We start from the raw sequence: 21,948 nt of genomic DNA, 5'->3' as shown, positions 1-21,948 counted from the left end.
ATCTCATCCATCCTTTTCCTGTTGTCTCCATATTTACAGAAACCCTCCAAATTTGTAATCTCCAGGAGGATTTTTTCGATGGCTGGTGTGATGAATATGTATAATGTTGAGGCGATGTCCTGGGCATGGGCTCCTACATGTCTTGTGGGCCCTGGGGTCACATTTATGACATTTTGTGCTGCCATCCTGCCCTGGTTGTCATATGGTGACAAGGACCATGATATTTTGCTGTTCTTTGACAAAAATGTCTCTTTCAGCTTGGGGGATTTCTTCTTCATCTGAAGATGATGCATCGTGCTCTGGGTTGTATTCTTTCCCATCTTCTTCAGATACCACCTCCTCTTCTAAATTATTGTTCTCTTGTTCCTCCTGGACATCTGAAAAAAATCCGATCTACGACCTGTTGGGCACTGAAACGTGCACATTCGGCTTCAGCAAAGAGAGAACTGGGGTGACTGTAATCTGAACCACTTGTATAGCCTCTGACTGCATTCCCCATTAGTAAACAATGCTTTCAATACATTTTTATTTTGTCAGAAATGTTGTTTATTTTGTCCGTGAACTTGAGTCATATGTAGGGTCGTGGAGGAGAGATGCTGCACATGCACAAGAACGTTTTGTATTTGTCTGTGTTCAATCAGTAGCACGCAATCTCAATTTCTCATTGTGTGTGTGTGTGTGTGTGTGTATGTGTGTGTGTGTGTGTGTGTGTGTGTGTGTGTGTGTGTGTGTGTGTGTGTGTGTGTGTGTGTGTGTGTGTGTGTGTGTGTGTGTGTGTGTGTGTGTGTGGACGTGTTTAACTATTCTTGTGGGGACCAGATGTCCCTACAAGAATAGTAAACAAAGTAAAAATTGACCAACTGGGGACATTTTGTTAGTCCCCACAAGGTCAAATGCTATTTCTAGGGGGTTTAGGGTTAAGGTTACATTTACATGACTTAAATGTAAATGTAAATGTAAGGTTAGAATTAGTGTTAGGGTTAGAATTAAGTTAAATATTAAGGTTAGGAGCTAGGGTTAGTTGTAGGGTTAGGGTTAGGAGCTAGGGTTAGGTTTAGGGTTAGGATAAAGTTTAGGTTTTTGGGTTAGGGTTAGGGTTAAGGTTAGGGTTAGGGTTAGGGTAAGAGTACGGGTTAGGATTAGGGTTAGGTTTAGGGTTAGGGGTTAGGGAAAATAGGATTTTGAATGGGACTGAATTGTATGTCCCCACAAGGTTAGCTGTACAAGACTGTGTGTGTGTGTGTGTGTGTGTGTGTGTGTGTGTGTGTGTGTGTGATTTTATAACTGACAGGTAGATACACCTACTTCAAACCCTAGCTAACAACACTGAACAAAAATGTAAAAGCAATATGCAGCTATTTCAAAGATTTTACTAAGTTACAGTTCATATCAGAAAACCAGTCAATTGAAGTAAATTAATTAGGCCTTAATCTATGGATTTCACATGACTGTGTAGGGGCAAAGCCATGAATATGGTTAACTTTTAATTATAATTCTTGACCCCTACAGTAACATTTTGGCACCAGTAGAGTAGTTATCTAGCTATTTAAACCACGCTCCTTTGCAAACACGCCTTTTCCAATGTTGGATACAAGGCTGAACTTATTTAAATTATGTAACAGAATATCATGTTACCATTGGTGTATTAAAATGAGAGTTAAGGTAATGTTACCTTGTCCCCTTAATAATAATTGCAAGTGTTTGACATGGGGGATGGTAACAGTAACTTTATGATCAAACCTGATCAATGTAGACGCAACAGTCATCTGCCATACGTTGATCTTGTTTCCTTCAAATATCATCCAATTTCATGAAAAACATGCTTTTGACTGTTCATGAGCTTTAAAGAATTACATTTTGAGGACAATCTATTCACTTAGACTCTCACTTGGTGAAGGCCACATGACTGAAAATGCATGAATTTAATAACCATCTCCCTGTCACTAGCAAACAGTCATGGGTGGTACAGGTAACAAAAATAACCACAGAAGGCACCTTGGGAAGTATGCAAATAAGGCTTAAAAGCCTACATCAGAGGTATTAAATTCTCATCCTGGAGGGCCAAAACATCTCTGGTTTTGGATTGTTGTATGGTTCTTCAAAGAACCATCCCATTTATGGTTCTTCAGAGACCCTAAAATGGTTCCCTTATGGCAGGGGTAATCAACTCATACCCTACGAGGTCCAGAGCCTGCTGGTTAACTGTTCTACCTGAAAATTGCATTTACATGGTGTCCCAGGTCCAAATAAGTCTCTGATTATAGGGGAACAATAAAGAATGCAGTGGAACTGGCTTTGAGTTTGAGGGCCCTATGGCATCGCTCTCAAGAACCGTATTTGATTGCAACTTGCACTTTTATTTTATTCAATTATTTTGGGATTATTATTATTTTTGTTTGCTATATCTATCCTGAAAAGAGCAATACGTTGTGCATAATTCCCTGGGCAATGTTAACTGTGCAACATAAATTTCAATGCCTCAACTCCTGCCTCCCTTTGAGCTGGATCACATTTCAAATTAGCTCATCAAATTTCATTGTGGTTATAATGACTATTATATGCATGTTAGAGCATTCCTAATAATTGCTCCATGTGTAATGAAATTGTATGGCTATGTGCTTTATCTTGGATGTATGACTATGTGCATTATCTCTATCTTCTCCTCCACAGGCACGTCAGTTATACAAGTCACCGCGACAGATGCTGACGATCAAACATACGGGAACAGTGCCAAGCTTGTGTACAGTATTCTACAGGGTCAACCCTATTTCTCAGTGGATTCAGACAATGGTAAGATATTCCCAACAAGCAAAACGGGCACGCAAACACTTGAAATTAGGTATCTTGTGTGCATATTATCTCTCTGCAAAAAAAGACTCAGCAGCACTCAGTATGCAGTGTTTTTTGTGTGAATGAGAAGTGAGTTGAGGTGAATCAAAGGTTTCCTCTCTTGTCTGAATCAAGCAATGATATATTATTTGTGGGGTAATGTCTGCCGTGAACTGTTGGTGGGGTGCAAATAAAGTTGAAGTCGGAGGTTTACATACACCTTAGCCAAATACATTTAAACTCAGTTTTTAAAAATTCCTGACATGTAATCCTAGTAACAATTCAGTGTCTTAGGTCAGTTAGGATCACCACTTTATTTTAAGAATGTGAAATGTCAGAAAATTGTTGATAGGATGATTTATTTCAACTTTCAATTCTTTCATCACATTCCCAGTGGGTCAGAAGTTTACATACACTCAATTAGTATTTGGTAGCATTGCCTTTAAATTGTTTAACTTGGGTCAGATGTTTCGGGTAGCCTTCCACAAGCTTCCCACAATAAATTGGGTGAATTTTGTCCCATTCCCCCTGACAGAGCTGGTGTAATTGAGTCAGGTTTGTAGGCCTCCTGGCTCGCACACAGTTCGCACAGTTCTGCCCACACATTTTCTATAGGATTGAGGTCAGGGATTTGTGATGGCCACTCCAATACCTTGACTTTGTTGTCCTTAAGCCATTTTGCCACAATTTTGGAAGTATGCTTGGGGTCATTGTCCATTTGGAAGACCCATTTATGACCAAGCTTTAATTTCCTGACTGATGTCTTGAGATGTTGCTTCAATATATCAACATAATTTTCCTACCTCTTGATGCCATCTATTTTGTGAAGTGCACCAGTGCTTCCTGCAGCAAAGCACCCCCACAACATGATGCTGCCACCCCCGTGCTTCATGTTTGGGATGGTGTTCTTCAGCTTGCAAGCCTCCTCCTTTTTCTCCTAAACATAATGATGGTCATTATGGCCAAACAGTTCTATTTTTGTTTCATCAGACCAGAGACATTTCTCCAGAAAGTATGATCTTTATCCGCATGTACAGTTGCAAACCGTAGTCTGGCTTTTTTATGGCGGTTTTGGAGCAGTGGCTTCTTCCTTGCTGAGCGGCCTTTCAGGTTATGTTGATATAGGACTCGTTTTACTGTGGATATAGATAATTTTGTACCTGTTTCCTCCAGCATCTTCACAAGGTCCTTTGCTGTTGTTCTGGGATTGATTTGCACATTTCGCACCAAAGTACGTTCATCTCTAGGAGACAGAATGCGTCTCCTTCCTGAGCGGTATGATGGCTGCGTGGTCCCATGGTGTTTACACTTGAATACTATTGTTTGTGTACAGATGAACGTGGTACCTTCAGGCGTTTGGAAATTGCTCCCAAAGGATTAACCAGACTTGTGGAGGTCTACAAATGTTTTTTTCTGAGATCTTGGCTGATTTCTTTTGATTTTCCTATGAGAGAGAGGCACTGAGTTTGAAGGTAGGCTTTGAAATACATCCACTGGTACACATCCAATTGACTCAAATTATGTGAATTAGCCTATCAGAAGCTTCTAAAGCCATGACATCATTTTCTGGAATTTTCCAAGCTGTTTAAAGGCACAGTCAACTTAGTGTATGTAAACTTCTGACCCACTGGAATTGTGATACAGTGAAATATTCTGTCTGTAGACAATTGTTGGAAAAATTACTTGTCATGCACAAAGTAGATGTCCTAACCGACTTGCCAAAACTATAGTTTGTTAACAAGAAATTTGTGGAGTGGTTGAAAAATATGTTTTAATGATTCCAATTGTATGTAAACTTCTGACTTCAACTGTATACATTGGTGTTCAGCTTTTGATGCCTTCATTTGATAACTCAACAAGATTAGTAATATATTGCGCTCATACTTATTACTGGCAATACAGATTATGGTTCATTCTAAATTAAGTAGATATTGTCCTTGTAAATTATTTTGAACTCATGTTAAACCTGACCAATCATACACCAGTCATACTTATATATACTGATAGGAGTCTATTTTCTTACTCAGGTACGATCAGGACAGCCCTGCCCAACATGGACAGGGAGACGAAAGAGAACTACCAGGTTGTGATCCAGGCTAAAGACATGGCTGGCCAGATGGGTGGACTATCAGGAACCACCACGGTCAGCATTAGTCTCTCTGATGAGAACGACAGCCCACCCCGCTTCGCCAACCGTAAGACTCAATTCCGCTCTCCTTGTTGACCTGTTTTTCATTTAGGCACACAATGCTGTACTGTACAGTACATGTATGTGCTTTATAACTGTACAACACTGTTTGAACCAAGTCAACAAAGGTTTTTCTAGCTTGTAGGCCTATCAACAATATCTTGTGATCTCTGTCTACAGTCAATGTCGTATAAGGTTTTTAAGACATAACCAATACGCTTTTTCCTACCACTGTACTGAACCTTTAATGTCCATTGAAAAGCAGATGTTGTTCTATGCACTGTATGTAGCCTATGGTTAGGACTGGCATCATAGTCCCAAAGAGAACCATCTGTACGAAATAATCATTTCTGAAGGAGTCCCACAACTAATGATAACGTAGCCAAACATTCCCACACAAGGAAACTTGCACAAAAAATGGCAGTGCTTATTCTGTTCTTTTTTTAAAATCATAGTTTTTCTTAATCTCCCCAGATACATTTCGTCTGAGCACTCTGGAGTCAGCTGAAGTAGGAGCTGCCATAGGTCGGATCAAGGCTAACGATGCGGACGTGGGGCGGAATGCTGAGATGCAGTATAGCATCGTCGACCGAGACGGACAGGACATATTCACCATCATCACTGACCAAAATACACAGGAGGGCATTATCAGGGTGAAAAAGGTAGCCCCTAACCGCCTGAGTACAACGCTCTCATGTTTTAATCGCCTATGACCCCACTGCTTCAAATCACAAGATACCACTTTGTGTGCAGACAGAGTGATCCTCTCTCTGAACTAAACCCGTCTTCTATTATTATCATCATCTTCATGAAAGTACTTAATTATTTTCACTGTCAAGAGACCCTTATTCCTCCTTGGGATTTGAATAAAGAGTCTGAGACTTTTGAAATCCAGGTTTAGCTTTTCCTTTCTTAGCCAGGGCCATACTTTTCAGAGCCTCAGCAAATTATGCAAATTTAAGAACCTAAGTGGAGCGTACGTACTGTATACACAGGCTCAGATGAAAAATGATAGCAGTCCTGCATATCTGAAAGTGCAATAAAGATTATTCGACTTGACCACCAGTTATTGATACAGTACACTCTTAGTTATTTGAAATACAACATGTCATCCCAGATGTATTACTTTTAACACAATCACCGTGTTGGCACAACATGATGTGTACATTTTTCAACACATTTTGTGTCAATTCCTGCAATTGTGTTAAAATCTGAAAACCTGAAACATGCATTCTCCTCATCAATTTTAGAATAAGGCTGTAACATAACAAAATGTGGAAAAAGTCAAGGGGTCTGAATACTTTCCGAATTTACGGTCTGTGTAAAAACCAACATGTTTTTACACCTCCGTGTGTACAGTTAGGGGTGTCAAGCTACTTTTAACATAATCATTGTGTTGAAAAATTTGTGTTGTATACACACCCTAGATGTGTTAATTGACCAATCACATTGTGGATCCGAAGTCAACATACATCTACTCTCTTAGAACAGATGTATTAAAAACGCCACAAGTTGTGTTATTTTTTAACACGTCTCTTTGTAGTTAGGGACGACGTGTTCCTTTTAACACAGTCACTGTGTTGTCACATTTAACACGTTGTGTACATTTTTCAACACAATGATTATGTTAAAAGTAGCTTGACACCCCTAACTGTACACACGGAGGTGTAAAAACATGTTGGTTTTTACACAGACACTTTTACACTTTTTACACAGACACTTTTTACATTACTTTTTACATTATTTTTTTATTTATTTAACCTTTATTTAACTAGGCAAGTCAGTTAAGAACACATTCTTATTTACAATGACGGCCTACCCGGCCAAACCTGGACGACACTGGTCCAATTGTGCTCCTCCCTATGGGACTCCCAATCACGACCAGATCTGATAAAGCCTGGAATCGAACCAGGGACTGTAGTGATGCCTCTTGCACTGAGATGCAGTGCCTTATGCTTTGAACACACCGACAGCGTCATTGCGCAAAATAGCATGTAGTATCATCTGGATATGGATGCAACAAAAGTTTCACCTTCACCAACATTCAACTTCTGCTACCATTTCTGTCAAGCCGTCTATGCATACAGTTTGAGGCAAACTTTCGATAAATCCAATGTATGCACCACACCGAACGCACTGCAACTGCCTCGACAACTCAATGCTGCAAGGGAAACGCAGCATTTCATTGGAAATGAATGTAATTCTGGTGTACCAAAATGCAATGACGCTGTCGGTGTGTTCGAAGCATTAGACCACTGCGCCACTCGGGAGCCCATCATACAGTTTGCGCCATTCAAATAGACTTATACCTAAATGGCACCCAATCAAATCAAAAAATTTGCTGACATGTTAACAAACAACATATCCTGAAAACAGGATACGTCGAAGTAAAATGGTCAATATTTAATGGATAATCAGGCTACTCACAACTGCTCTCCAGGAGTTTCACCCCGTGGGATAAATTTTCATGATCATTGGTTTCTAGTTTATTTCCGTCAATTGTTGATGATCTGACACAGCGAGAGAAAAAATTACTATGTAAACAGCAATGTAAACACATTGCAAATAGGCTCAGGATATCTTCTGATGTACAGTAGCTGGGTAGCTGATATTCAGAGCTTAAACAGCCAAATTGATTAGTCACAGGAATCAACATCAACATCTTTTGGATGTCTATTTTTGGTCCTGTTCAAACTAGCAGTCTTTTTTTGTTCCGGCCTGGACCAGCCTTGATTTGGCCCAAACATAAACGTCTATGTTTAGTTCAGATTTGGTCCAAACAGATAAATTACGTCTTTTCAACTTTCATTCAGAACTGAAAATGTACATAATTTCAACATCCTGAAAATACATATTTTCAACTTCGATTCAGAACCGAAAATGAACCTGATTTCAACGTCTGGAAAATATGTATTTTCGACTTTCATTCAAAACCTAAATTGAACCTAACCTCAATTTCTGGATAATACGTATTTTAGAAATCTTTTTCACGTAATTTTGCTTGCTGAGACTTTTCTTGTTTTGCAAGATACGGCAATATTTTTGTCTCGCTAGGGTGGCAGATAAAAGTCACTTTGTCCTAGAGATATTTACCAAAACGTCACACCAGGGTTAGCCTACACGAAACAAAGCTTTTATTTTAAGTGTTTCTAAAATCCCCTATTGGAAAAATTAATAGTGGAAAAACGATTGGAACCATTTCCTTGTTTGACCGCAAAGTTGTATGGGTATTATGACTCATACTGTGGTACTCTATATTGGTCCATTAAAACAGGAGTCGTAAAGGTCCAGTGCACTTCTTTTGTGAATAACTTTTTATTAAATTTTTTGTATTATTATTTATTTTAGGGGGTGCAGCAGCACCCTCAGCACCCCTACTTCCCATTGCTATGGAATGAAAGCCAGGGTTAGAAACATTATGAGGAGATTACCTAAACCATTTAAACTTGAACAACCATTTCAGTAACGGGTGCAAAAAAATCTAACTGATTGGATTATTCTAGAAAAAGACATGTAATTTATCTTCATATCTGCAATGTGAATGTGATCTGCAATCTAACACATCTAGGGTGTGTTGTATGGTTTCAGATTTTACATATTAATTGCAGGAATTGACACAAAATATTTTGAAACATTTACACAAATCATGTTGTGTCGTCCCTAAGTAGACACAATAATGTGTTAAAAAATAACACATTTTCTAAGACTGTAGGCATTGAGAATGAACAATATAAAGCTGAAAAGTGTATAGAGATACAGTGCCTTGCAAAATATAAATCCCCCTTGGCGTTTTTCATATTTTGTTGCATTACAACCTGTAATTTAAATTGATTTTTATTTGGATTTCATGTAATGGACATACACAAAATAGTCCAAATTGGTGAAGTGAAATTTAAAAAAATTACTTCTTTCAAAGAATGAAACAAAAAACTCCCGGAAAACTGGTGCGTGGATGTGTATTCACCCCCTTTGCTATGAAGCCCCTAAATAAGATCTGTTGCAACCAATTACATTCAGAAGTCACATAATTAGTAAAAAAAAGTCCAACTGTGTGCAATATAAGTGTCACATGATCTGTCACAGAATCTCAGTATAAAGACACCTGTTCTGAAAGGCCCCAGAGTCTGCAACACCACGAAGCAAGGGGCACCACCAAGCAAGCGGAACCATGAAGACCAAGGAGCTCTCCAAACAGGTTGGGGACAAAGTTGTGGAGAAATACAGATCAGGGTTGGGTTATAAAAATATCAGAAACTCTAAACGTCCCACAGAGCACCATTAAATCCATTATTTAAAAAATTGGAAAGAATATGGCACCACAACAAACCTGCCAAGAGAGGGCCGCCCGCCAAAACTGACGGACCAGGCAAGGAGGGCAATAATCAGAGAGGCAACAAAGAGACCAAAGATAACCCTGAAGGAGCTGCAAAGCTCCACAGCGGAGATCGGAGTGTCTGTCCATAGGACCACTTGAAGCTGTACACTCCACAGAGCTGGGCTTTATGGAAGAGTGGCCAGGAAAAGCCCTTGTTTAAGAAAAAAAACAAGCAAACATGTTTGGTGTTTGCCAAAAGGCATGTGGGAGACTCCCCAAACATATGGAAGGAGGTACTCTGGTCAGATGAGACTAAAATGTAGCTTTTTGGCCATCAAGGAAAACGCTATGTCTGGTGCAAACCCAACACCTTTCATCACCCCGAGAACACCATCCCCACAGTGAAGCATGGTGGTGGCAGCATCATGCTTTGGGGATGTTTTTCATCGGCAGGAACTGGGAAACTGGTCAGAATTGAAGGAATGATGGATGGAGCTAAATACAGGGAAATTCCAGAGGGAAACCTGTTTCAGTCTTCCAAAAATTTGAGACTGGGACCTAGGTTCACCTTCCAGCAGGACAATGACCCTAAGCATACTGCTAAAGCAACACTCAAGTGGTTTAAGGGGAACATCTAAATATCTTGGAATGGCCTAGTCAAAGCCCAGACCTCAATCCAATTTAGAATCTGTGGTATGACTTAAAGATTGCTGTACACCAGCGGAACCCATCCAACTTGAAGGAGCTGGAGCAGTTTTGCCTTGAAGAATGGGCAAAATTCATAGTGACTAGATGTGCCAAGCTTAAAGAGACATGCCACAAGAGACTAGCAGCTGTAATTGCTGCAAAAGGTGGCTCTACAAAGTACTGACGTTTGGAGGGTGAATAGTTATGCACATTTCAGTTTTTTTGTCTTATTTCTTGTTTGTTTCACAATAAAAAATATTTTGCATCTTCAAAGTGGTAGGCATGTTGTGTAAATCAAATAATACAAACCCCCCCAAAAATCTAAATAGGAAAAATGCCATAGGGGGTGAATCATTTTGCAAGCCACTGTAGGTGGGGAACTCCACTATATTTTACTCATTCACTCATTTTTACTTCAACCAAGAATCCACCAAGTTTATCAATTAAAGTATCAACCTACAGTTATGAAAGGACGTACAGTTAGGATAGTATATTCATTTTATTGAATAATTATTGATCATGTATCTGTTTCATTTTCTTCATAGCAACTGGATTACGAGAGAAAAAAGACTTTCTCATTTAAAGTGGAGGTGACCAACACCTATCTGGACCCCAGGTTCATGTACAGTCCCAACCCTCCATTCAAAGATGACGCCATGGTGCGGGTGACAATAGAGGATGTGGACGAGCCGCCAGTGTTCAGCAGGAACCCTTACATCATCGAGGTGCATGAGGATACAGCCGCTGGTAGCTTTGTTGGTGTGGTGTCAGCCAAGGACCTCGATGCTGACAACAACTCAGTCAAGTAAGTGATTGTGTGACGAGGGTCACGCTGCTTGCTTAACAGTATAAAGCTAACAATTCAATGTCATGCTGAGGAGCAATGTTACTAATCCAACTCGGTTACACATAGTATACGGAACTAATCTGTATGAGCATCTTTTTTATATATGCTGTTCATTCAGAGGATTAAGAGGATTAAGTTCACATACACCTTAGCCAAATACATTTAAACTCAGATTTTCAAAATTCCTGACATTTAATCCTTATAAAAATACCCTGTTTTAGGTCAGTTAGGATCACCACTTTATTTTAAGAATGTGAAATGTCATAATAGTAGAGTGATTTATTTCAGCTTTTATTTCTTTCATCACATTCCCAGTGGGTCAGAAGTTTACATACACTCAATTAGTATTTGGTAGCATTGCCTTTACATTGTTTAAATTGGGTCAAACATTTCAGGTAGCCTTCCACAAGCTTCCCACAATAAGTTGGGTGAATTTTGGCCCATTCCTCCTGACAGAGCTGGTGTAACTGAGTCAGGTTTGTAGGCCTCCTTGCTCACACACGCTTTTACAGTTCTGCCCACAAATTTTCTATGGGATTGAGGTCAGGGCTTTGTGATGGCTACTCCAATACCTTGACTGTGTTGTCCTTAAAGCCATTTTTCCACAACTTTGAAAGTATGCTTGGGGTCATTGTCCATTTGGAAGACCCATTTGCGACCAAGCTTTAACTTCCTGACTGATGTCTTGAGATGTTGCTTCAAGATATCCACATAATTTTCCTACCTCTTGATGCCATCTATTTTGTGAAGTGCACCAGTCCCTCCTGCAGCAAAGCACCCACACAAAATGATGCTGCCACCCACGTGCTTCACAGTTGGGATGGTGTTCTTCGGCTTGCAAACCTCCCCTTTTTCCACTAAACATAATGATGGTCATTATGGCCAAAGAGTTCTATTTTTGTTTCATCCGACCAGAGGACATTTCTCCAAAAAGTATGATCTTTGTCCCCATGTGCAGTTGCAAACCATAGTCTGGCTTTTTTATGGCGGTTTTGGAGCAGTGGCTTGTTCCTTGCTGAGCGACCTTTCAGGTTATGTCAATATAGGACTCGTTTTACTGAGGATATAGATACTTTTCTACCTGTTTCCTCCAGCATCTTCACAAAGTCCTTTGCCGTTGTTCTGGGATTTTCTCACCAAAGTACGTTCATCTCTAGGAAACAGAATGTGTCTCCTTCCTGAGCGGTATGACGGCTGGTTGGTCCGATGGTGTTTGTACTTGTGTACTGTTGTTTGTACAGATGAACATGGTACCTTCAGGCATTTGGAAATTGCTCCCAAAGGATTAACCAGACTTGGCTGATTTCTTTTGATTTTCCCATGATGTCAAGCAAAGAGGCACTGAGTTTGAAGGTAGACCTTGAAATACATTGACAGGTACACCTCCAATTGACTCAAATGATGTCAATTAGCCTATCAGAAGCTTCTAAAGCCATGACATAATTTTCTGGAATTTTCCAAGCTGTTTAAAGGCACAGTCAATTTAGTGTATGTAATCTTTTGACCCACTGGAATTGTGATACAGTGAATTATAAGTGAAATAATATGTCTGTAAACAAGTGTTGGAAAAATTACTTGGGTTATGCACAAAGTAGATGTCCTAACCGACTTGCCAAAACTATAGTTTGTTAAAAAGAAATATGTGGAATGGTTGAAAAATGAGTTTTAATGACAACCTAAGTGTATGTAAACTTCCAACTTAAACTGTATTTTAGAATCCTATTTATTGACTACAGCTCAGCATTTAACACCATCATGCCCACAAAACTTATCACTAAGCTAAGGACCCTGGGACTAAACACCTCCCTCTGCAACTGGATCCTGGACTTCCTGACGGGCCACCCCAGTTGGTAAGGATAGGCAACAACACATCTGCCACGCTGATCATCAACACTGGGGCCCCTCAGGGGTGCATGCTTATTCCCCTCCTGTTCTCCCTGTTCACCCACGACTGCAGTGTGGTGCCAGGACAACAACCTCTCCCTTAATGTGAGCAAGACAAAGGAGCTGATCGTGGACTACAGGAAAAGGAGGGCTGAACAGGCCGCCATTAACATTGACAGGGTTGCACTGGAGTCCAGCGGGTCGAGAGTTTCAAGTTCCTTGGTGTCCACATCACCATCAAACTATCATGGTCCAAACCACCAAGACACTTCTGAAGAGAGCACGACAACACCTTTACCCCCTCAAGAGACTGAAAGATTTGGCATGGGTCCCCAGATCCTCAAAAAGGTCTACAGCTGCACCATTGAGAGCATCCTGACCCGTTGCATCACCACCTGGTATGGTAACTGCTCGGCAGCCGACCGTAAGGCGCTACAGAGGGTAGTGTGAACGGCCCAGTACATCACTGGGGCCAAGCTTCCTGCCATCCAGGACATACAGTATATACTAGTCGGTGTCATAGGAAGGCCCAAAAATTGTCAAAGACTCCAGTTTCCCAAGTCATAGACTGTTCTCTTTGCTACCGCACGACAAGCGGTACCGGAGCACCAAGTCTAGGTCCAAAGGGCTCCTTAACACTGCTGCTACGCACTGTTTATTATCTATGCATAGTCACTTAACCCCTACCTACTTGTACAAATTACATTGACTAACCTGTAACCCCACATTGACTCTGTACCGGTACCTCCTCTATATAGCCTCGTTATTTTTACTTTTTATTTAGCTTTTTACTTTAGTTTATTTAGTAAATATTTTCCTAACTCTATTTCTTGAACTGCATTGTTGGTTAAGGGTTTGTTAATAAGCATTTCACAGTAAGGTCTAAACCTATTGTATTTGGCGTATGTGACAAATAAAATTTAATTTCATCCTTTCTTGCATTCACTCTCTTGCACTGACTATGCACACTCACTGGATTCTACCCACACATTCACATATACTTACACTGACACTACAAAACACACACACACACACACACAAACACACACACACACACACACACACACACACACACACACACACACACACACACACACACACACACACACACACACACACACACACACATATCAAAATGATTCCCCACAGACACACACACACACTTCACATACACTGCTGCTACTCTATTTATTATCTATCCTAATTGCCTAGTTATTTTCCCCCTACCTACATGTACGTATTAACTCGTACCCCTGCACAACGATTCTGTACCAGTACTCCTTGTATATAGCCTTGTTATTGTTATCTATTGTGCTACTATTTTATTTTCTACTTTTGTACTTTTTGACTTTGCATTGTTGGGAAAAGGGCTCTTAGGTAGATTTGATGTTCTGCTGCTGAATAAAGCCGTTTGAGGTCATTTTGATTGTTTTATGACCTAATGGATGGTTATGGTGTATGAATAAACACAGGAAGAGAAACAAATGATTATTGGTGTGGTATCAAGTCTATAACAACAATTCAAAGTTTCCTCTAATAAGGTTTTTTCGGGGTTGGAAATATGGTTCGCTTGGCTAAATCTAATCCATCCGTGTATCCGAGTGTCAGTGTGGAGTGAGGGAGAGAGGAAGGGAGGTTGGAAGAAAAGCAAATTATTCATGGGTCCCTCCTGGTGATTTCCCAGCGGAAGTTTGTGGCACTGTGAAGAGAATACAGACACTGTTTATATCCACATAATTATGTAAACTAGCCCAGTGCGGTAGCAGCACAAAGTCAAACTGAAAGAGCCTCATTTGCTCTATCGATTCACACTGCTCTGTTCTGCCATTCCACACATATGGTGCCTGTCTGTTTGTGTATTTTTCTGTCTGTGAATCTGTCTGTCTGTCTCCGACATGGAGACAACCCGGTCTCTGCTTGTGCAGCATGGGAGGATTGTGTTGCAAATTATGAAATGTCAGTGGAATATGTAAGTTGACAGTGATAAATGAGACAGCAGTAAATAAGGATTCATCATTTCCTGACAAAGGAAACAGAAGGAGAGGAATGATATGTACTGTGGGGACCAAAAATGTGTGATTTGTAATGTATTTTCTCATAGAGTCGTGTGTTATTATTCTCTCATGCAATGGATCACAAGAAACAGGGACAGCCTTGTGGAAATAGCCTACTGTATGGGGAAATAAATCATGTCCAGATTCTTTAATTTGATTAATGTGTAAACTATGCGTATATTAAAAATATTGATATTTTTACACAATCAAAATTATGTATTTGTATTACTCTGCAGATACTCCATTGACCGCCATACCGATCTGGAGAGACTATTCAACATTGATTCTGTAAATGGCACCATTACAACACTGAAAGCCCTCGACAGGGAGATGTCCAAATGGCATAACATCTCTGTTGTTGCAACTGAAATAAGTAAGATTATAATCCCTTTTCTTTACCTTGTTTTGCAAAAAATGTCTATGCATGTGTCAGGCAGCCGAGGGGTATATGTAATGTTGCCGAACTACACCAACTAGGTGTGGTTACAAGCCCAAGGAACTCAGATAAATTAGAATAAGACAACAAGACATCCGCAGCCCAGTAGGGATTGCGTGCTGTAAAACACAGAGAAAACTGGCCAGCGCCTTAACAAGAAGGCGCTGGCCAGTTTTCTCTGCGTTTTCAGCACGCAATCGCTACTGGGCTGCGGATGTCTTGTTGTCTTATTCTGAAGAGGATATACGCCTAACTCAACAGCTACTGTGAGTCTTAAGTGGCAACCAAACATGAATACCCTGGGACATGCAAAGATTTGTAGGCTTGCAATAGCTTGGGATGCGCTCTGGCCATCTACTCCGCTTCTCTGCCTCCAAAGTGTGCAACAATGTTTTGTTCATTCGCTCTAAACCTGTCATTCCCTTCTGGATTGTATTTGGTCGTACTACTCTTAGAGATGTCATACATTTCACAGACTTGAGGCTTCAGGATGGCTGGCATCAAAGTTGACAAAAAATGTGTGCTCATATAAGAGTGGAAATGGGAGGGTCAACAAAAATGTCTCGACTACATGGGACCATACTGCTCTGACTTTTTGCTGTCTGATCACAGGTAGGGACAGCCCATGTATATCAGGTAAACATGTCAATCATGACCAAGATGTTTTGATAATTATCTAGTGGCATACTGAGGGAAGGGAAGTCTAGGGCAACCACTTCCAGGGGGAAGGACACTGGAATGGGGTTTAAGGGGGGCCCTGGCATCTACTCAGTCTTTCTGCAGGCTACAGACAACGCATCCAGAGTGGAAACCCCATACTTCATCCTCCATCTGTGGCCAGTAGAAGTGTCGCCGAATGCTGGACAAGGTCTGCTCCACTCATGGGTCAGCGGTTACATGGTACTTCCTCCACACCTCTCTGCACCTAGAAGCTCAGCAGACAATCTGGGATAGAATGCTCATGGGTGTTAGAGTCAATTACTTCATGGCACGTCACATCTTCACAGATCTCTAGTTTCCTCTGTTGTTTGAACAGACACTTTACTTTTTGGTGCATAGCCCTCCTCTCTAGGCTCCCTGGCATCAATCCCATTCCAACACACGGCTTGACTGTCTGAACATCAGGGTCAACTGCTCGTCAGGTTTTTCAGTCATCACACGGTAGCTCAGAGTCCTCCTGTGGACCTCGTGCCGCCACAGCATTGGTTAGATTCATGCCGGCCGGCATGCAGCTAGTCACATTTCCTGTGGGCAAGGAGACTGGAGGGAACCTAGACAGGGCCTCAGCATTGGTGTTCTCTTACTCAAAACGCCACTTCACAGTGAAATCAATGGAGGGAAACCCACCTTTGCTCCACGGCACCTAGCCGGGCAGTCTGTAGTTGGGCAACTGGGTTATTATCTGTAAAAACAGTTAAATTAATACCCCTCAGGTAGTCCCGAAATTTCTCTGTGATGGCCCACTTCAAGGCCCGGAGTTCTAACTTGAAAGAGCTGTAGTTGGGTGCTGGCTGCAACTAGTGTAGGCTATCACATGCTCACAGCCATCTTGCATTTGAGCTAGGACTGCCCCATGCCCGTGGTTTCTTGCATCAGTATAAACTACAAAGGGTAGGAAAACAATATCTGCATAAGCCAAGACTGGGGCCTGGGTTAGGGCTGCCTTCAGCTGCTCAAACGAGGATTGACAGGCTGGCGACCAATTGACCTTATTGGTCCCTGACCTCTTGTCAGCAGGAATGCCAGTCAATAGTGCATTCAAGGGGTGTGCAATCTTAGCAAATCCTGATACAAAATGTCTGTGGTACCCCACTAGGCCTAGGAAAGCCCTGACTTGTTTGACCGTGGTTGAGGTGGCCCAGTCAGTAACAGAATAAATCTTGTCTGGGTCAAGCCTGTCTACCACGTGCCTCAGGGATTTTATCTGCTGTTGAAGAAGCTTACACTTGTTAGGTTGCAGCTTCAGTCCATGTCTCCAAAGGTTCTCAAAGACCTCGTCAAGGTGCTGCAAGTGGGATGAGAAGTCCAAAGTATAGACAATGATCTCATCAAGACTAAAAGGGACTCTTTGATCTGCCCACTGAGACATTGTTTTATCAATGATTGGAAGGTGGCAGGTGCCTTATCCGCTGGCCAGGTCTAGGGTCGTGAAGGTTTGTTGAGTGTGGTGAGTCGCCTCAACTCTGGGAAAGGGAAAAGCATCCTTGTGAGTCAAAGTGACTCGTACTTTAATATTCACAAAAATGCCAACTTCCAACCTTTTTCTTTAATATAACAATGGGTGCAACCCAAGAACTGGATCTTTTGCAGATTATAAAATGTTCTAGCATACCTGAACGTAGAATCCTGTACAGCATGGGGGGTATGGGCCGAAACTTCTACCCAATTGGAGCTGCATCAACTGTAGGTATTCTATGTTGAACAATGTCACGTCTTCCAAAATCTTCAGCAAAACTTTCTCCCACTTCTGCAACAGAGCACTGAGATCGGATTGCTGTTGTTCAGTGAGTCCTGGTCTGTCCATCAGGCTGCTCACATCAAATCTGGACTCCACATCTTCTAGGGCTGTGCAGGGCTCAACAACACCCACCTGGACTACACCCTCAGAGTCCAGCATCATGCTCAGATCTCCAGCTCAATGTACATCCACCTCATCAACATGACTGACACTCCGCAGCTTCTGGTAGCAGCCTATAGACAGACATGAAAGGGTTCAGATTGAAAGTATGAACTGTAACTCCCCATTTTTTTTTTTTTACGACAGCCAGTGTTCTTTCCACCCCTACAGCATTAGGGTCTGGTAAGGCCTTCACACGCCCACAGTAGTCACTGCCATGCCATGCGGGCCCATCCAGGCACATCCCCATACCACAACTTTGTTTCTGGCTGAAACACGAATCCCCAGTCTGTTGGCAGGCCAGAAGTTACCCAGGAATTAATCCCCTCCACTGGTGCTGATGGTTTGTTGGCAGGTAGCAAAGGGACTCATCCCCCCCACTGGTGCAGATGGACTGTTGGCAGGTGGCAAAGGCTCGTTTCCAGGTCTGTTGGGACTTGGGGTTCTGGCAGGACAAAGACACTGGCCTCTCTTGGCTTCTCTTGGCTCTCTTTTCTTGCATTAATAACGTTCATGCCCACAACCAGGGGGTTAGTTGAACACTTGTCTTTGACAATCCCAAATCCACAGTTTGGTATCTTGATGCCTTCAATTTTAAAATCCATAATTGCATAACCTACAAATGGATGGTCTAGGCCATTTGTAGCTTTGATGGTCAGAATTGAAGAAGCCTCTCCCACACCTACTGTATCTTGCTGTTAAGGAAGTGTTTGTTCAATAGTTGCTGTTGCACCAGGGTGACCTAAGAGGCAGTATATAATAGCCCAGTGAGTGTAACTCCATCTACACAAACGTCCACTGTTGGACAAAAAAAGTTGAGTTGGCAGTACCAGCTGACCCCACCGCTCGGACCTCCGCAGCAGGGCTGGCTAGTTTAAAGCCGGCCCAGATTCTGAGAGCCCCCTACAGAACCCAGCTATGTTTCCAACCTGTTTGCAAAATCCCAAGTATTTAAGGGCCTGCGTTCAGTCAGAGACCTCAATGTATGATGAGACTCTGCAACAGCAGAACATTTTACCTCAGTCCACTTTTTGCTACCATGTTCCTTTTCCAGTAGCATGGCCTCCTAGCATAAGTCATCAAAACACAGTCCCAGGTTACAGCAGGCATAGGTCTTCAGGTCCCGAGTTAGGGCACCCTCTTCGTTGTCCGTAGCTTACGCCTGCCCATACTATAACCCCACCACCACGGGGCACTGTTCACAACGTTGACAACAGAAAACCATTCACGCACATGCTGCTATACATGTGGTCTGCGTTTGAGGCCGGTTGGACGTACTGCCAAATCTGACCGACCGACTCATTTCGGTCGTATGTAGCAAAATTTGAAATTGTGTTTTTACATTGGATAAAAGTAGAGACTCAGAGCTACAAAATGGTATATCATACACTACAGTTGAGGAACAACGGGAAAGTAATTTTGCTTTAATAGTTGATAAACTTGTAACCTTCAGCATCTCTTTAAGGGTTGATCCGAGCGTTCTGTACTAACAACAGCAGTCAAGCACCCAAGCTAACTTGCTAGCTACTTCCAGACACAAATGAGAGAACAGCTCACTGAACATTACTCGCCCTAAGAGAGCTGGTTAGGCTGTTATGTTATCCAGAGCGTTTGTGACTGCAACTGTGCTGTCAGATTGTCCGCTCATAAATTCAGAGCACTTTCCTCTCGGAGCGTTCAGACTTAACAACGGCAGGTCAGAACCCAAGCTAACTGGCTAACATTGGCTAGCTTGCTAGCTACTTCCAGACACATAGCTAGCTAGATTATCTTACCCGTACATATTATGGATGGAGGCGTCTCCTGTCAGATGCCATGGTTGCCCTTAGTTTGAAAATGTAATCCGGAGACAAGTGTTTTCTCCATCTCCTTAGTTAAACATACTCAAATTCCACTGATTTCAAAACTCTGTCCTCCAGAATTTGGAGAGCACACAAGTAACGTTAGCCAACGAGCCAGCCAGCTAACGTTAGCTAGCTAACTTTAACTTGACATTAGGCTTATGCAGTTTTACTACGCGATACATTTTATATAAAGCCGTGTTAGACAGGATTACCTAGACTTACTGATCAGCTCAAATAGACGGAAGTGTGCTATATGGCAGACCAATCCAAACTAATCTCTTGGCATGTCCAGCCCCTCATTATCTCAGCCAATCATGGCTAGCGGGAAAGTTGCTGACTTTTTCTGTGGCTTTACCAACTAGGCTCATAAGTTAACAATTTGATTCGTATTTACAGATGGCATACACATTTGTTATTAAGGCACATGAAAGTTCACATGTTCTAGAATACATTTTTGCCAAAAAACACATTTTGATAAAAAAAAAAAAGTTTACAATCAAACGGCTCCCCTGTGAAGTATGGTAAAGAGATGAACATTCAATTCTCTGTCATCAGCTCTGGTGGAAATCCCTGCAGTCAGCATGCCAATTGCACGCTCCCTCAAAACTGTGGCGTTGTGTGACAAAACTGCACATATTAGAGTGGCCTTTTATTGTCCCCAGCAAAAGGCACACCTGTGTAATGATCATACTGTTTAACCAGCTTCTTGATAAGCCACACCTGTCAGGTGGATGGATTATCTTGGCAAAGGAGAAATGTCCACTAACAGGGATGTAAACAAATGTTTGCACAAAATTTGAGAGAAACACGATTTGCTACTATGGAAATGTTACTTCAACAGGGGTATAGAAACCTGTTTGCCATACAGGCAATCTAAATAGGCAAATACCTTAGTGGCTCTGTCGCACTCCTCTGAGATCACGCTGACCTGTTGCTTAGCTTTGCCCATTTAAAGCTCCTACTTGGATAACCTTTTTACTTTATTATTTTCCTTTAACGCCTAAAAGCCCCTTAATATTTCTCTTTCCATTAGCCATACTTCAAATCACCATTAGGACCTTTACACTTAGGCACCCAGTGTGCCCTGGGGTAAAATGGCATCATCATATTTGTTTTCCTAAAACCTGTCCTTTGAGTAACTGAACACTGAACACTGCTCCCAAAAACCCAATCCTGCCAACTACTGCCAAATGTTAGGCAGCCGAGGGGTATATGTAATGTAGCCCCACTACGCCACCTGGCCAGCCCCTTGTCCCACAGATTTGTGCGCTCCGGCAAGAATGTGAAAAATTATCAAGAGTTTTAACGTTATAAAATAAAAACAACAAAGGGAATCTATTTAATATTGAAGTAAAAATGGTGAAATGTGCAAATAACACTAACTTACCACATAGCTAATATTAGCCGCTATAGCCAACCAACCCGAGCCCTGCAGCAAGTCCAATGTGGAACTGTAGCCGGCACTATAATTGGTGTATCTTCCACTACATAAAATAGACTAAGTCTACTTAAAATCTTCCTGGGTAGCGGGCTCCAGCCCACTGACCTGGGATGTATCAGTGCTGCTACAATTCCTGGATTCGTCAATCTGGCGTCGGTTTGGGTGATATACACAGTGTTCTGCTGCAGTCTTTCTACATCTGCATATATGTGGTCACAACCAGGATGGACAACTCCTGTTCCAGCCTCATAAGTCCACACGGGCAATGCCCACAGTTTCAGTTGGCTCAAAGGGCTACTCATCAGAACCAGTTGTCCAATGGGAGCCTCGTTAGGAGTATTAGTAGAAAAAAAATACATGCAACTTCAACTTAATATCTGAATGAATGTTTCAGGCAATCGTATAGGATAATCAGTCTGCAACAATGTGAGTCTTTCCAATGCTACTGCAAAAAACAATAAATACTCATCAATCTACACACAATACCCCATAATGACAAAACAAAAACAGGTTTTCATTTTTTGGGGCAAATGTATTAACAATAAAAAACAGAAGAATTGAGACCCTTTGCTATGAGACTCGAAATTGAGCTCTGGTCCATCCATTTTCCATTGATCATCTGTGAGATGTTTCTACAACTTGGTTGAGCAATTGGGGGAGAAGGGCACTGATCAGGGAGGTGAACAAGAACCCGATGGTCACTCTGACAGAGCTCCAGAGTTCCTCTGTGGAGATGGGGGAACCTTCCAAAAGGACAATCATCTCTGCAGCACTCCACCAAATCAGGCCTTCATGGTAGAGTGGCC

The 21,948-nt window shown here is 41.8% G+C and overlaps 1 protein-coding gene across 1 annotated transcript in view; it reads left to right on the top strand.

Moving 5' to 3' along the window:
* Positions 1-21,948, top strand: part of LOC139583762 (cadherin-10-like) — a 63,309-nt gene that overhangs the window by 34,246 nt on the left and 7,115 nt on the right. The window contains exons 4-8 of the mRNA XM_071415202.1: positions 2,671-2,790; positions 4,857-5,024; positions 5,492-5,679; positions 10,565-10,824; positions 15,041-15,177. Of these exons, the coding sequence (XP_071271303.1) occupies positions 2,671-2,790; positions 4,857-5,024; positions 5,492-5,679; positions 10,565-10,824; positions 15,041-15,177 (873 nt within the window). The remainder of the gene's footprint in view (positions 1-2,670; positions 2,791-4,856; positions 5,025-5,491; positions 5,680-10,564; positions 10,825-15,040; positions 15,178-21,948) is intronic.

The sequence above is a fragment of the Salvelinus alpinus genome, chromosome 8, assembly GCF_045679555.1.
Source record: "Salvelinus alpinus chromosome 8, SLU_Salpinus.1, whole genome shotgun sequence".
In the NCBI taxonomy this organism is placed as follows: Eukaryota; Metazoa; Chordata; class Actinopteri; order Salmoniformes; family Salmonidae; genus Salvelinus; species Salvelinus alpinus.
Note: the sequence above shows the minus strand (reverse complement) of the source record. Positions and strands in the feature narration are given on the sequence as shown.